General features: G+C 45.2%; 1 protein-coding gene across 1 annotated transcript in view; it reads left to right on the forward strand.

Moving 5' to 3' along the window:
- The window catches only part of PATJ (PATJ crumbs cell polarity complex component), a 266,651-nt gene that overhangs the window by 42,162 nt on the left and 208,775 nt on the right, over positions 1 to 15,714 (forward strand). The window contains exons 10-11 of the mRNA XM_089689690.1: positions 186 to 330; positions 7,996 to 8,130. Of these exons, the coding sequence (XP_089545816.1) occupies positions 186 to 330; positions 7,996 to 8,130 (280 nt within the window). The remainder of the gene's footprint in view (positions 1 to 185; positions 331 to 7,995; positions 8,131 to 15,714) is intronic.

Here is a 15,714-nt window from a genome sequence, read left to right on the forward strand (position 1 = left end):
ATCCCCCTGTATTACCCCCTCCTACTCCTCAGTAGGGACCATCCCCCTGTATTACCCCTCCTACTCCTCAGTACTTTGCTAGTGTCCTTAGGTGATGGAGAACAAGGATCCAGACTCTAAAGGCTTGGTTGTTTTATTTTTATTTTTTGTCATTAACAAGAATTTGTTGTTTTTAACATTTTAAGGTGGATGGTATGAACATCCAGGGTATGTCCAATGCCGATGTTGTGACTGCACTACGTAACACCGGACAGACTGTCAACCTGACTCTTTCCAGGGGTAAAGTGCCAACTAGCCCACCGCCTCTGCCAGAGAATCCTCCAAGCAAAGGTCTGAGTATGTTTCTGTTTTTGTCCCATCAGAGTAACATAATGGAATATTTAGAACTGACCTCTAGGCCTACAATTCTATTTAAGTATATTCCTCAATAGCCGCAAAGGATAGAAATCCACTTTGAGTGAACCTATGTATTACCTTGTAAAAGTCACTTTGGGTGGAGGGGCCCATGGAACCCAGCTCCCTTTTTGGGGAGGTGGGGAGACACCTGTCTCAGCTCCCCATATCCCTCTTATGTGTAAGTCACCCTGTGCCTGTTAGGGGTACAGGCTGATCTGTCCTCCTATTGTGTAGACATGTCTAGGAGATAGGTGGGGTGGGGGGTTGTGGATTGTTTGGTGTTATGTGGTTCCATCCCATTGTTCGATTGTGTGTCTTGCTTGGGAGCAAACTATTAGGGGATGTATGTGTTTGTGTATTGGCTTGGTGGGGGGTTTCTCTGCTATGTCTATGCTATACAGAGCCATACAAAGCAGTGTGCAGGAGCTGACGGGAGAGAACTGTAGTGTTTATATACAGTTCTCTCCCCCGTCGGTAATATTCAGCGATCACCGGATGCCAGCGACTAATCACCGGCCGGGACACGGTGATTGACAGCCGAGGCCGTGAATGGCGGCGCAGGTAGGGCCTCCGACCAGAAATGTAAACTCGTGTGTGTGTGTGTATATATACATAATTTTGCGCACCCCTGCCGCCCCGTAGCAGTATTTCTGCTATAGGGCAGAGGGGAAGCGGTTAAAGGGGAAAAAAAAGATCCAAAACCCACAAAATTCACTTAAAGTGGAATTCCAGTCATAACCTAACTAAAGGTAAACCTACTCCCCTCCCCCATCCCGTATACTTACCTATTCTGAAGCCACTCCTGTCCTGTCTCCAGTGGCAGCTTCTGTGTGCAGAGAGACTCCAATGGCTGGGAGGTGACACAACCCCTAGACTTACTATGGGGCATTCATTGTTGGCTGCCTCTCCTGTACGCAGAAGCAACCACTAACAGCTCATCCTGGGACTGGACCAGAGCTGCTTCAGAATAGGTAAATACAGGGATCTTTTCTTTACAGGGTTACATGGAATAAGTTTAGAATGGGGGTAGGAGTAGGTTTGGCCGTAGCTGGCTATTGACTCAAATTCCACTTTAACAAGGTTTACACTTTGTGCTACTACCCCAATATAACAGATTTAAACTTTCTTTTCAAACCAAAAAGCAAAAATGTTTTTTATTCCCACTTATTACTTTAGATGAGGTGGCTGCATTAGACTTTTTTTTTCTGCCCATGTATGTTTTTTGCAAGTACTGCAAAATACCTGTTGATTATGATAGAAAACAAATGTCCTTTAAAACTTCCTGTCTACTGAAATAAAATGTCAAGCAATGTAATCTGTCATCCCTCTGGGCTACAGAACACCCCTGCCAGGTTATGGAGAAAGGCAGAGTGGAATGTGTTCTGTAGTCTTGTCATAGAATGACAACCCTGCGTTTATAGATACAGTACAGTGACTGAGCATTGTGAAACGAAGGCAGAATTTGTGTGAGAATAAAGGAAGATATAAACCTGAAAAATGGAAAGCATGCAATCACTGCATCTAAGCAGGGGCGTCCCTAGGATTGGTGTCACCCGCTGCGATAACACTTTGTGGCACCCCCTCCGACGATCCCCGCAGAATGGATCGGATCTGCGGATTGAGCATAATGGATCGGACTCCGATCCATTATGCTCCCCAATCCACAGATCCGATCCATCCTGCGGGGATCGTCGGCATGCAACCTATACAGAGTTTATTCATTGATGGACTCCGATCCATTATGCTTCCCAATCCGCAGATCCGATCCATCCTGCGGGGATCATCGGCATGCAACCTATACGGGGTGACACCGAACCCACTCCACGAAAAGGTAAGTTGTAAAGAAAGCCGACGATCCCAGCTTGCTTTACAACTTACCTTTTCGTGGAGCGGGTCCGGTGTCATCCCGTGCAGTAGGTGTCACCCGGTGCGGCGCGCACCCCTTCGCACCTGCCTCGGTACACCACTGCATCTAGGGACTGACAAACTGAGATGTATCAAAGTATATTTTTGTTCTTGGGTTTAGATACACTTTAAAGCTGATTTCAACTTTTTGATATACTTTTACATAGTTTTGTTTGGGCCAGCTTGATCCAAATGAACTGTCCCTCACTAGGCTGTGAGACCTCTGGATGTGCAGAAAAAACTGTAGCTGCGGCTATATAGAGTATAACGCACTGTGTTCTGGGTTGGAGCCAAGACTTCTAGTCTCATACCTGGAGCACAGTAGAATCTATCACAGTGGCGCTCAGCCATTCAGATTAAGCCATGTATTCTGTCAATGAATACAATGATTGGCTGAGTCAGAGGTTGTGACATGTGCCCGCCTCTGACTGAGCCAGAGAAAGCTTTCTATTCATTGATAGAATACGTCGAATGCGATTGATTCATTGATTATTTTATTATTATTATTATTATACAGTATTTATAAAGCGCCGATAGTTCACTCAGCGCTGTACATTACAAAGGGGGACAGAACATGTGACAGAACAATACCAATACAATGCAAAACATGATGGGATCGAGGGCCCTGCTCTTTCGAGCTTACAATCTAGAAGGGACGGGATAGTGGTACAGGAGGAGATAGCTGTGGGGGATGGAGTGGTAGGAAGAGTGGAGGAGGTCGGTCAAGTTAGCAGGGGGTAGGCTTCCCTGAAGAGATGGGTTTTCAGGGTGCGCCTAAAGGAGAGGAGAGTAGGTGATAATCTGATGGGTTAGGGAAGGGAGTTCCAGAGGATGGGTGACACCCTGGAGAAGTCCTGGAGGCGGGCATGGGAGGAGGAGATCAGGGAACTAGAGAGAAGGAGGTCTTGTGAGGAGCGGAGTGTGCGTGCTGGGCGGTACTTGGATATTAGGTCAGTGATGTAGTTCGGGGCAGTATGGTGGATGGCTTTGTACGTCAGTGTTAGGATTTTAAATTTGATCCGTTGCGCAATCGGAAGCCAGTGGAGGGATTGGCAGAGGGGGGTGGCGGAAACGGAGCGGTTGGAAAGGTGAATGAGTCTGGCAGCCGTATTCAGGATCTACTGAAGCGGGGATAGCCAGCGGCGAGGCAGGCTAGTGAGGAGGGAGTTGCAGTAGTCGAGTCGTGATATGATGAGGGAGTGGATGAGCTGTTTAGTGGTTTCTGGGGTTAGGAACGTGCGGATTTTGGCGATGTTGCGGAGGTGGAGTCTGCACGAGTTTGTTAAAGATTGGACTTGGGGCTGGAAGGATAGGTTGGAGTCCAGAATGACACCAAGTACTCTGGCCTGCAGGGCGGGTTTGATATTGGCGTTGTTGGATGTGATGGAGAAGTCAATGGGGGGAGGGGTTCGGGCTGGGGGGAAGACGAGAAGCTCGGTTTTGGAGAGATTCAGTTTAAGGAAGTGGAGCGACATCCAATCTGATATGTCGCTCAGTAGGTGTGTGATTCGGGCAGAGACCGAGGGGGTGAGGTGGGGGGTTGAGAGATAGATTTGTGTGTCGTCGGCATAGAGTTGGTAGTTGAAGCCGTGAGATTGTATGAGTTGGCCAACGGAGGAGGTGTAGATGGAGAAGAGAAGGGGCCCAAGGACAGAGCCTTGAGGGACCCCAACAGAGAGGGGGAGTGAGGGGGAGGTGGTAGCATTATAGGTAACGCTGAAAGAGCGTTGTGACAGGTAGGATGAGAGCCAGGAGAGAGCAGAATCTCTGAGGCCGAGGGAGTGTAGTATTTTGAGGAGGAGGGGGTGGTCAACTGTGTCGAAGGCCGCAGAGAGGTCAAGGAGTAGGAGCACTGAATAGTGGCCATTAGCTTTGGCGGTTAGAAGGTCGTTGGAGAGTTTGAGTAAGGCGGTTTCGGTGGAGTGTAGGGGGCGGAAGCCAGACTGTAGGGGATCGAGGAGGTTGTTGAGGTGAGAGCATAGGCGGGTTTAGACGAGGCGCTCGAGGAGTTTAGATGTAAGTGGGAGCAGGGAGATGGGTCTGAGGTTGTTCGGGTCATTGGGGTCCAGGGAGGGCTTTTTAAGTATGGGGGTGATGTGTGCATGCTTCAGTGGGGAGAGGAAAGTGCCGGAGGAGAGGGAGAGATTAAAGATGTGGGTGAGGGAGCGTAGGATGGAGGGGGAGGGAGGTCGTAGGAATTGTGAGGGGATAGGGTCGAGGGGGCAGGTGGTGAGGCGGGCATCAGAGAGGATCTTGGAGACTTCCTCGATGGTAGTAAGGTCAAAGGTGTGGAGTGTTGGGGGAGCTTCAGTATGAGGAATGTAGGGTGGGGTGGAAGTGGAGGTCAGAGCAGTGGTGGGGCCGTGGGAGAGGGGTGATGAGGGGGTAGCTGAGTGAGGGGGAACGGGGTTGGAGGGAGTTTGAGCAGTGAGGAAGTCCCTGCGGGTAATGTCGAGGGGGAGGGGGGATGAGGGGGTAGCTGTGTGAGAGGGGACGGGTTGAGAGGGCGTGTGAGTTGCGGCAATGTCCTTGCGAATTGTGTCAATCTTGTTTTTGAAGTGATTGGCAATCTCAAGGGCGGTGAGTGAGGTGCTGGGTGGAGGTGGGGGTGGAGAGAGTAGAGAGTTGAAGGTGGAGAAGAGTCGGCGAGGGTTGGAGGAGAGGGTCTTGATGAGGGTCAGGAAGTAGGCTTGTTTGGCTGCGTGGAGGGAGGAGGTGTAGGTGCGGAAGGCAGATTTGTAGCGGGTGAAGGCTTGTTGGGATTTTGTTTTGCCCCATAGTCGCTCCAGGGCACGACTGGGCACTCTACCAGGGCATTGATAGAATACATTGATCGAAGACAAATATGTAAAGTATATCCAAAGGTGGAGATCAGCTTTAACTTTTATGCTTTCTTTTTTATGTGATATGAAAAAAAAAATTTCATCTCCCTGGAATATTGAGAAATTTTTGTAGTGTCCGATAAGATTGAACAACAATGAAACACTAGAACGAATGTGGGAGCCAAACTGGATATAACATACTATACTAGTATACTAGTTATACTACTAAAAAGTAATCAATCAGCATCTCTGTACCAGTTTTAAAAAGTCCATCTTTAATAGATATTCATAAAAAAAACACATTTTACAGCCATTAAAAAACATGAGCTTGGATATAGAGAGGGTATTGCACAATCAGATCAGAATAGACTTCAATCACTTGTAATAGTCAGTATAAAGCACAGCAGATACATTAAGTGACACCAGAGAATAGCAGAATTCCACAAACACGATCAATATAACCTCTCAAAAGAACAGACATTAAAAGTTCTGTACTTGGCTGAATCAAGTGTGATGGCCATCCAAAGAGCAGTGCTCAGTGTCAACACTCTATTCATAACCATAAATAAACCGCCGGAAATTATGTCACCTACACGTTGCGTCACTTCAGGGTCAGACCCTGAGGAAGTCACGTGAGCTGTGACGCAACGCGTAGGTGATGTCATTTCTGGCGCGGACGCCATCTTTGGACTCCTTAAAGAACCCATGCAAGTACACCCATACATGAGGTTCTAAATGCTGTATACAAGAAGATGTACCATGTGAGTGTCCTGTGTATATTTTAATTACTGTGCTAATAAATGGTAATACACTATGGAAGCTTTTCTCTTTGTGGACCATGTGGGAGCTGTTTTTTCTGGATAAGAGCCATTTAGGATATTCCTTGAGGATACGCTTTAACCCAGGGGGATCCAGGAGGCATTTAGGCCCTTTTAGGGTTGCAGCAAGGAGGTGAGGAGCCATTCTAGCTGTGTGTGGAGTCATCACCAGAGCCTACAAACGCACAAGATTCACCTGCATGTTTGCATTCATTGTTGTGGACACTGGTGGCACGTTTTGTTATACAAGATATCATTTTGAGTGATGTGTTCATTTATATTCACTTGTTGCATATATATATATTTTTTTTTCTGATTTCAGCGGTTTATTTATGGTTATGAATAGTGTGTTGACACTGAGCACTTGTTTTATAGGGTATATCCCCTGTATTAGGGGGCTTAATATCAGTCATTCCCACCATATACAAAATATCATGTGATGTTGCACTATTGTAGCATTCATTTATATCAATGGGATTCACTGTTTGTTCCACCATTATGTCACATTTTTTATGTTGAGATTTAGTTTGTTTTATAGAGCGCTACACTTATTGGTTGTTATATTTTGGTTTTCCACTTTAGGTAATAAGGTGCAGGTGTAGCAGCTTATTTTTAGTTTAGTAGGATTGAGCGCCGGAGGTTTTCCCCATTTTTGTATCCAAAGATCAGAATTGCTTCCCCTCTAACTAGGAGATTATACACATCTATCCTTTCTTTCTTTCTTTCTTTCTTTCTTTCTTTCTTTCTTTCTTTCTTTCTTTCTTTCTTTCTTTCTTTCTTTCTTTCTTTCTTTCTTTCTTTCTTTCTTTCTTTCTTTCTTTCTTTCTTTCTTTCTTTCTTTCTTTCTTTCTTTCTTTCTTTCTTTCTTTCTTTCTTTCTTTCTTTCTTTCTTCCTTCCTTCCTTCCTTCCTTCCTTCCTTCCTTCCTTCCTTCCTTCCTTCCTTCCTTCCTTCCTTCCTTCCTTCCTTCCTTCCTTTCTCTCTTTTTCTTTTTCTTTCTCTCTTTTTCTTTTTCTTTCTCTCTTTTTCTTTTTCTTTCTCTCTTTTTCTTTTTCTTTCTCTCTTTTTCTTTTTCTTTCTCTCTTTTTCTTTTTCTTTCTCTCTTTTTCTTTTTCTTTCTCTCTTTTTCTTTTTCTTTCTCTCTTTTTCTTTTTCTTTCCCCCCTCTCCTGGAACACACTTGATCTGACTGCACTGGTGTGAACTATACCATTGGAAACCATATAATCTACTTTCCGTGCATTTTCGATGCAGAACCCCCCCCCCCCCCTTCCACCTCGGACTGTATGTGGTGTGAACCGGCCCTAAATGATCTTTGCAATGGTGCTTCCCAAGTAGGATTTTATTTGTATTTTTATGGTTTTTTTCTCCCGGAGGACTCAGTGCTTAGGAGATGAGGCATTTATTTTGGGTCACTCAGTTGAGCCAATTAACCTACCAGCATGTCTTTTGGAGTGTGGGAGGAAAACAACGCAAGCACAGGGGATCCTGCAAACTCCATGCAGATAGTGTCCTAGCCAGGATTTAAACTGGGGACCCCAGTGCTGAAAAGGCAGAAGTGCCAGGTACAAGCAAGAGTTTTTATCGGAGCGGCACATCATCCGTAAGACTTTCTTTTATTTTTTGCCTCCCGCTGCCGCCTTCTCTAATTGGCCCTTTTGAATTCTTTACACAATACACAACAATGCTGCAGCGAGTTTTAGGCACATCACTGTCCACGTTCATGTCCCAGAGCCCTCCAGAGCTTACACTAGTTAGTTTTTGACATAATTTTCCGATACATTTGGACTCGACATTCCCTGAGCCGTGCCTCAAACACGGTGCAGGTCTAGCTTGGATACGTTGTTCTGTGCCAGACTGTGTCTTTCACTAATTGCTGTTACCTGATCCTGAGAAGAACAGGCATTTGTTGCCCAGATCAGTTCTATTGTTTACTTATTCTTTCCATCTGAAGTAGCTTGTTATTTACACGTCTTTCTATCCATGAGGACATTTTGCTTTGTAGTCCTGACACACAACCTGCTAACATCGATTTTTTTTTTTTTGCTGTCTATAGAAGTGCCAAGTGTGACACCACCTCCGCTGCCTGCTATTACTCCAATGGCTGAAATAAAAGAGGTCCCGGAAACTCCACAACATGATGCAGGGTACCAGGAGCAGGCGGATAACTATAGAAATGAGCTTCGTGCAGGTACGCGGGCAGCTTGCATTAACCACTTGAGCTCCTGAGGATTTACCCCCCTTAATGACCAGGCCTCTTTTTGCTACTCGGCGCTGCACTAATTCAACTGATAATTGCGCGGTCATGCAATGCTGCACCCAAACAAAATTTACGTCCTTTTTTTTCACACAAATAGAGCTTTCTTTCGGTGTAATTTGATCACCTGTGCGCTTTTTATTTTTCACACTATAAACAAAAAAAGGCCAAAAATTTTGAAGAAAAACAATATTTTTTATTTTCAGCTATAAAAAATATATAGTAAACTCAAAGTTGGTTAATTTAGGCCAAAATGTATTCTGCTCCATGTTTTTGGTAAAGAAAATCCCAATAAGTGTATATTGATTGCTTTGTGTGAAGTTATAGCGTCTGCAAACTATGGGATAGATACTGCAATTTACGCCATTTTTCTGCTATACAGCGCTGCGCTAGTTTAATGGACAATTGCGCGGTCATGCAATATGGTACATAAATGAAATTTACATCCTTTTTTTCCCCACAAATTGAGCTTTCTTTTGGTGGTATTTGATCGCCTGTGCGGTTTTTATTTTTTGCGCTATAAAAAAAAAGGCTGACAATTTTGAGGGAAAAAAAACAATATTTTGGACTTTTTGCTATAAAACATGTCCAGTAAAAAAAAAATGCAAAAATCAAATTTAGTCATAAATTTCTGCCAAAATGCATTTTGCGACATGTCTTTTGCTAAAAAAAAAAAAAAAACCCAATACGTGTAAATTAATTGGTTTTCGTGAAAGTTATAGCGTTTACAAATGGTGGGAAAGATACTGGGATTTTTAGGGTTTTTTTTTATACTAATAATGGCGGCGATCAGCGAATTATGGCGGCGATCAGGGACTTATGGCAGCGACCAGCGACTTATGGCGGGACTGCAGCGGACATTTTGACATTGGGGGGTACTGACTTGGGGTCACTGACATCCCCAAAAACACTAATACAGTGATCAGTGCAAAAAAAAACTGACACTGTACTAATGGCAATGGGGAGGAAGGGGCTAACTTTATTTTGCAGGGAAGGGTTATAGGAGTGAGGGGAGTGTTTTTACTAGGGGGCGGGGGTGTGTACTGGGCGGGACAAGGCTGATCTTGAAAAACTGTTCTTTCTCGATCAGCTCATCCTCGAGCTGTCGGGGAAGTGACAGACAGCACAGCTACTGCAGCTGTGCTCTCTGTCACTGATTGCCGCCGATCGCCGGGACATAGCCGCTAAGGAGTGGCTGTGACCTGGCGACTGACATCTGTGGCAGAGAACCGTGGGACAAATAGGGCGGCGGCGCTCCTCGCGGGCGCCCCCTATTTGTTTACAAATCACACGTCTTAAAACGTGGTTTTGCCTGTGAGTGCCGCCGTATATGTACAGTGGCTGGGCGGCATGCGGTTAAAGGCAGCAAAGTTCCCCACAGCTATGATTTTGTAATACAGTGTTGTGTATTTTTTTTATTTGCACAGAAAATTTTACAGTAGTAAGAACTGATAGCCCATTTGTACTACAGATACCTAACTGCTTGGGGCCCGTTTACACTAGCAGTTGGGGGGGGGTGATAAAACCCAGCAGATGGGTCGTGTTTTACTGCTTCTCAATTGCTCCCCCTTTAGCTGGAAAGTCAGCAGCCAAGGGGTCTACACATGCTGTGGCGGCAATGCTTTGCTGAACATGACCCATGCAAGTTAATAGGGCTGCGCTGCAACCAGTGTTGTCAGGAAAGAGGTATGTAGCTACCGAATGCATGTACTCCTGCGCTGAACTGTAGACTCCCCGCTATGGTGGTCCCCACATGGAAATGGAAATGTAATGCAGGCCTTGCTGCCCTCAACAGACCAGGGATATCCAAAAGAAACTGTACATAAAAGACAAAAAAAGAGGGCGCACAGGCCTAGTGCATTACCTTTAAAAATTAGGATTTATTAATAAAAAGTGAATACTCACAAAAATAAAATGTTGTAAAATCAGATAAACGCAGGAAGCATGTCACACAACATAGCAGTATGGTACAGGAACCCCTGTGGATGGTCTGGTGGGAGACTGGAAGCCTCTGGATAGCTGGTGGCTGACGCGTTTCAAGGAAAACACCTCTTCTTCAGATCGTGTGTGTGTGTGTGTGTGTGTGTGTGTGTGTGTGTGCGCGCAACCAGTGTTGTATTTAGGTTTTGTGCTGCACTAGGCAACACAAAAATTGGCGCCCCCTTCCCACCCGCAGAGCCTTCCATTACCACTGCCTCCCATACACCAGTCACCATCCGCCACAGCGAGACAGAGAGAAACTCGGCTTCATAGCTCCAAACATCCCTGGGAACAAGAGGAGGCTTTGCATACACAGTCATGAAACCTGCAGCCTCTCTCGGAACCCACCAGGTCCACATGCCTCGTGTGTCCCTTCTTCCGAGGGACAGTGCTGCCCTAGGCAAATGCCTTGTGGTAAATACACCCCTGGATGCAACCATAATGCATCTGCACGCAATGCATGTGATTGTGGTGTGGCAGTCTGTCATTTAGGGGGTTAAAACAGCCTCTTCACTGCTTTTCAAATAAACACTAAAGAAAGATCCAAACACGGATAGCTCTTCAGGGAGTGATGCAAATTTGAACGAGACCTAAAAGTTGACCCGTAAAGCGGCGTTACTTAACCTTTTGTGAATGACAAACCCCTTTAAGAAAGCTAGGGACCTCCTTCCCAGAAATATACACAACTTTGCATTAACGATAACATATAATTCCATTTATAGCTCTGCCCCCAATTACATCACCAATCTTGTCTCCAGATATCACCCAAACTGTCCTCTGCTCCTCGCATGACCTCCTGCTCTCTAGCTCCCTTGTCTCCTCCTTCCATGTTCGTCTCCAGGACTTCTCCAGAGCCTCCCCCATCCTCTGGAACTCTCTACCCCAATTTATCAGACTATCGCCTACTATGGCCACTTTTAGGCGATCTCTGAAAACCTATCTCTTTAGGGAAGCCTATCCTGCGTTCAGCTAATAAAGGAATCTTCTATTTCTCCTGCCAGTCCATCCCCCACAGTTATTACCTTTTTGTACAACCAGCCCCTCCCTCTTAGATTGTAAGCTCCCAGGATCAGGGCCCTCCTTTCCCTCTTGTATTGAACTGTATTGTTGCTGTATTGTCTCCCATTATATTGTACATCACATGACAACTTTACACAATGGATGGTGTTCATTCATGCCATCCATTGTGTACTATTGTGTTGATCTCTGTGATCACATGATACAGACAGGGCCATTCGCAGCCCATCTGTACCATATGATTTGCTCTGGCTAACCACAATAGTAAACATTGAATGAATCTATTTTCATTCAGTAAAAATGGTTGCTTATAACCTGGAAATTCACTGGTATTAGCAATCCTAGTGTGAAAAAAAAAAATCCTGATCACTTCTCCATAGTACAGTGTTACTATCACAACACTGTATTGCTCTAGTCATAGTATGTTAAAAAAAAAAAAAAAAAATGATTTCCAAAAAATGACAACAGCAGAAAACTCACCATGTCTCTTACTAAATAGCTTGGACTGCCTACTTTCCAAGAAGGGGGCAATTGGGGGGTATTTGTACTGTCCTGGCATTTTCGGGCCTGAAGAGATAAGATTGACTGTCAGTGTGTGTATATGTGTATAGATATATAGATATAGAGCGAGAGAGAGTTGTGTTCAAAATAATAGCAGTGTGTTGAAAAAAGAGAATAAAGCTGAAAATCCTTCTAATAGCTTTTATTTCCATCCACACAAATGCATTGGGAACACGACACATTCTATTCCAAATCACATGAAGAAAAATAGATCACATTTTGTGGTGTTCCTCTAAAAAACAAAATGGAAGAAAAGTGAATATTAGACGGTTCAAAAAAATCGCAGTGTTTGTATTCTTCACAAACTCAAACATTCACTATATAAACTGAGAAATGTTTGAAGATTTTGCTTTCCTTTGAATGACTTCATGAATATTTGGTTGTAGTTGCACTGTTTCTGAGAACTGCTGTACATCTGTGTTGCATGGAGTCACCCAACTTCTGGCCCCTGTGATCAGGTATTCCAGCCCAGGATGATTGGACGACATTCCACAGTTCTTCTCTATTTCTTGGTTTTGCCTCAGAAACGGCATTTTTGATGTCACCCCACAAGTTTTCTATTGGATTAAGATCCGGGGATTGGGCTGGCCACTCCACAACGTCCATCTTGTTGGTCTGGAACCAAGATGTTGCACGTTTACTGGTGTGTTTGGGGTCGTTCTTCTATCCATTCCAATGGTAGTTTTTCGCTTTCTTCCACGTCTTTCAGGTTTTGGTTGCCATTTTAAAGCATTTGCGATCATTTTAGCTGAGCAGCCGATCATTTTCTGCACTTCTTTATATGTTTTCTCCTCTCCAATCAACTTTTTAATCAAGGTACGCTGTTCTTCTGAACAATGTCTGGAACGACCCATTTTCCTCAGAATTTCAGAGAGAAATGCACTGTAACCAGCATGTTCAACATTTGCTGCCTTCCTACCTTAAATAAGGGCAATAATTGCCACCTGTTTTTTCAAAGAATTAATGACCTCACTAATAGAACTCCACACTGCTATTATTTTGAACACGCCCCTTTCAATGAGTGATTCAATTACACAGAATCGGCAGCATGCATGTCATGACTGTTGGGTCTGTTGGATTTCTATTACTCTACTACACCTGCTAGTAAATTATTTGCCATGTAGAAATATCATTTCTACCAGAAACAGTGATTGATCCGGTTAGTGATGTCTGACTGCTATTATTTTGAACACAACTGTATATAATATATTTTATCTTCATCCTTCAAGAATCATCCGGTACGGTTTCCCTGGAATCCACCCACCGGGACCATATCAACCCTGTATGTTTAACACAGCCTCAAACCCCATGTTTTTTTTTTTTCCTCAGCTATAGTCGTATACATCTGAGGTTTGTAGTTTTACAAAAAAAAATGTAAAGTGGTTGTAAACGCTCAAGGTTTTTTACTTTTTTTTTTTTTTTTTTTTTTTTTTATGCATTCTAAGCATGATGGGAAAACACCTTTTTGTGTGCAGCAGCCCCCCCAACACTGACCTGTGCCCCATTATGATCCAGCAATGTGCATGAGAGTCTTGGCTTGCAGGGGACTCCTCATTGGCTGAGACGGCAGCAGCAGCCATTGGCTCCTGCTGCTGTCACTCACAGCCAGTGTGTAAATGTGGGAATGGATACGCAGAGCAATGGCTCAGGAGGGAGCCTGCTTGGGTTCCATTATAGCAAACTGCTTGCTGTGGAGGCATTTGGCAGGAGGAAGGGACCAGGAGCCTAAAATGCAAAATCTACAAAACTATTAGTTTACCCCATTTTTTTTATTTTCTTGCTTTTCAAATGGTCCCTGATAATCTTTCTGTCCCTTCATCTTAGAAGCTCTGCACACCGTATTCTATGTCAGTGTTTATCACCGTGTTTTTGTGTTACCACGTTAGTTCAGAGCCCTTGCACAGATGGGTTGTGTCGCCACCAATGAGAATCCTGCGAGTTACCCCCCCCCCCCCTTTTTCCTTTCCCGCCCACAACAACAGAAATAAATGAGCAAATCTTTTTAATTCAGATCTAGTTCCCATTGCCCAATGGATAAAATTCAAAACATTAACAATAACCTATAAAGCCATGTATAACTCTGCCCCAAATTACGTCAGCAATCTTGTCTCCAAATATCACCCAAACCGTCTCCTCCTCCCATGTTCGTCTCCAGGACTTTTCCAGAGCTTCCTCCATCCTCTGGAACTCCTATACCCCAATTTATCTGCTCACTTTTAGGCGATCTCTGAAAACCTCTCTTCAGGGAAGCCTATCCAGCCCTCCACTAATAATGGAACCTTCTATTCCTCCTACCAGTACATCCCCCACAGTTACTACTTTTTGTACCACTAGCCCCTCCCTCTTAGATTGTAAGCTCCCAGGATCAGGGCCCTCCTTTCCCTCTTGTATTGAACTGTATTGTTGCTGTATCGTCTCCTGTTAAATTGTAAAGCGCTGAGCAAACTGTTGGCGCCATATAAATCCTGTATAATAATAGTTTCCCTACTGCCCTACTCAAACTCACCAATGACCTACTCACCGCCAAAACCAATGGCCAATATACTGTACTACTACTTGACCTCTCTGCGGCTTTTGACACGGTTGACCACCCCCTCCTCAAGAAAAAAACTACACTCTTGGCCTCAGAGACTCCGCTCTCTCCTGGTTCTCCTCCTATCTATCACAGCGCTCCTTCAGTGTTACCTATAACGCTACCACCTCCCCTTCTCTCCCCCTCACTCCCTGTTTCTGTTTGGGTCCCTCAAGGTTCTGTCCTCGGACCCCTTCTCTTCGCCATCTACACCTCCTTCCTCGGCCAGTTGATAAACTCCCACGGCTTCAACTACCATCTCTATGCCGACGACACACAAATCTATCTCTCTACCCCTCACCTCACCCCCTCAGTCTCCACTCGTATCACTAGCCTACTAAGTGACATATCGGCTTGGATGTCACTCCACTTCCTCAAACTAAACCTTTCCAAAACTGAGCTCCTAGTATTCCACCCAGCCCGTGCCCCCCCCCCCCTTCTCTATCAAGATCAACAACATTATCATCAGTCTCACCCCTCACGCCAGGATACTAGGTGTAATCCTAGACTCCAATCTGTCCTTTCAGCCCCAGGTCCAATCGCTGACAAACTCATGTAGACTTCACCTCCGCAAAATCTCCAAGATACGACCGTTCCTAACCTCGGAAACCACTAAGCAACTCATTCACTCCCTTTTTATATCACGCCTTGAATACTGTAACTCCCTCCTCACTGGCCTACCCCATCGCAGGCTATTCCCCCTACAGTCCATCATGAATGCTGTTGCCAGACTCATTCACCTTACTAACCGTTCTGTATCTGCCACCCCTCTCTGCCAATCCCTCCACTGACCTCCACTCAGTGTCCTCCATCCCTCTCTGCCAATCTCTCCACTGGCCTCCACTCAGTGTCCTCCATCCCTCTCTGCCAATCCCTCCACTGGCCTCCACTCAGTGTCCTCCACCCCTCTCTGCCAATCCCTCCACTGACCTCCACCCCTCTCTGCCAATCCCTCCACTGGCCTCCACTCAGTGTCCTCCATCCCTCTCTGCCAATCCCTCCACTGGCCTCCACTCAGTGTCCTCCATCCCTCTCTGCCAATCCCTCCACTGACCTCCACTCAGTGTCCTCCATCCCTCTCTGCCAATCCCTCCACTGGCTTCCAATTGCCCAACGGATAAAATTAAAAACGCTAACACTGACGTATAAAGCCGTTCATAACACTGCCCTAAATTACATCACCGACCTTGTCTCTAAATACCACCCAAACCGTACTCTCCGCTCCTCGCAAGACCTCCTACCCTCTAGCTCCCTTGTCTCCTCCTCCCATGCTCGTCTCCAGGATTTCTCCAGGGCTTCTTCCATCTTCTGGAACTCCCTACCCCAATCTATCAGACTATCGCCTACTCTGCTCACTTTTAGGCGATCTCTGAAAACCCATCTCTTCA

The sequence above is a fragment of the Staurois parvus genome, unplaced genomic scaffold, assembly GCF_062004578.1.
Source record: "Staurois parvus isolate SC_StPar_1 unplaced genomic scaffold, SC_StPar_1.0 ptg000491l, whole genome shotgun sequence".
NCBI classification, from domain to species: Eukaryota; Metazoa; Chordata; class Amphibia; order Anura; family Ranidae; genus Staurois; species Staurois parvus.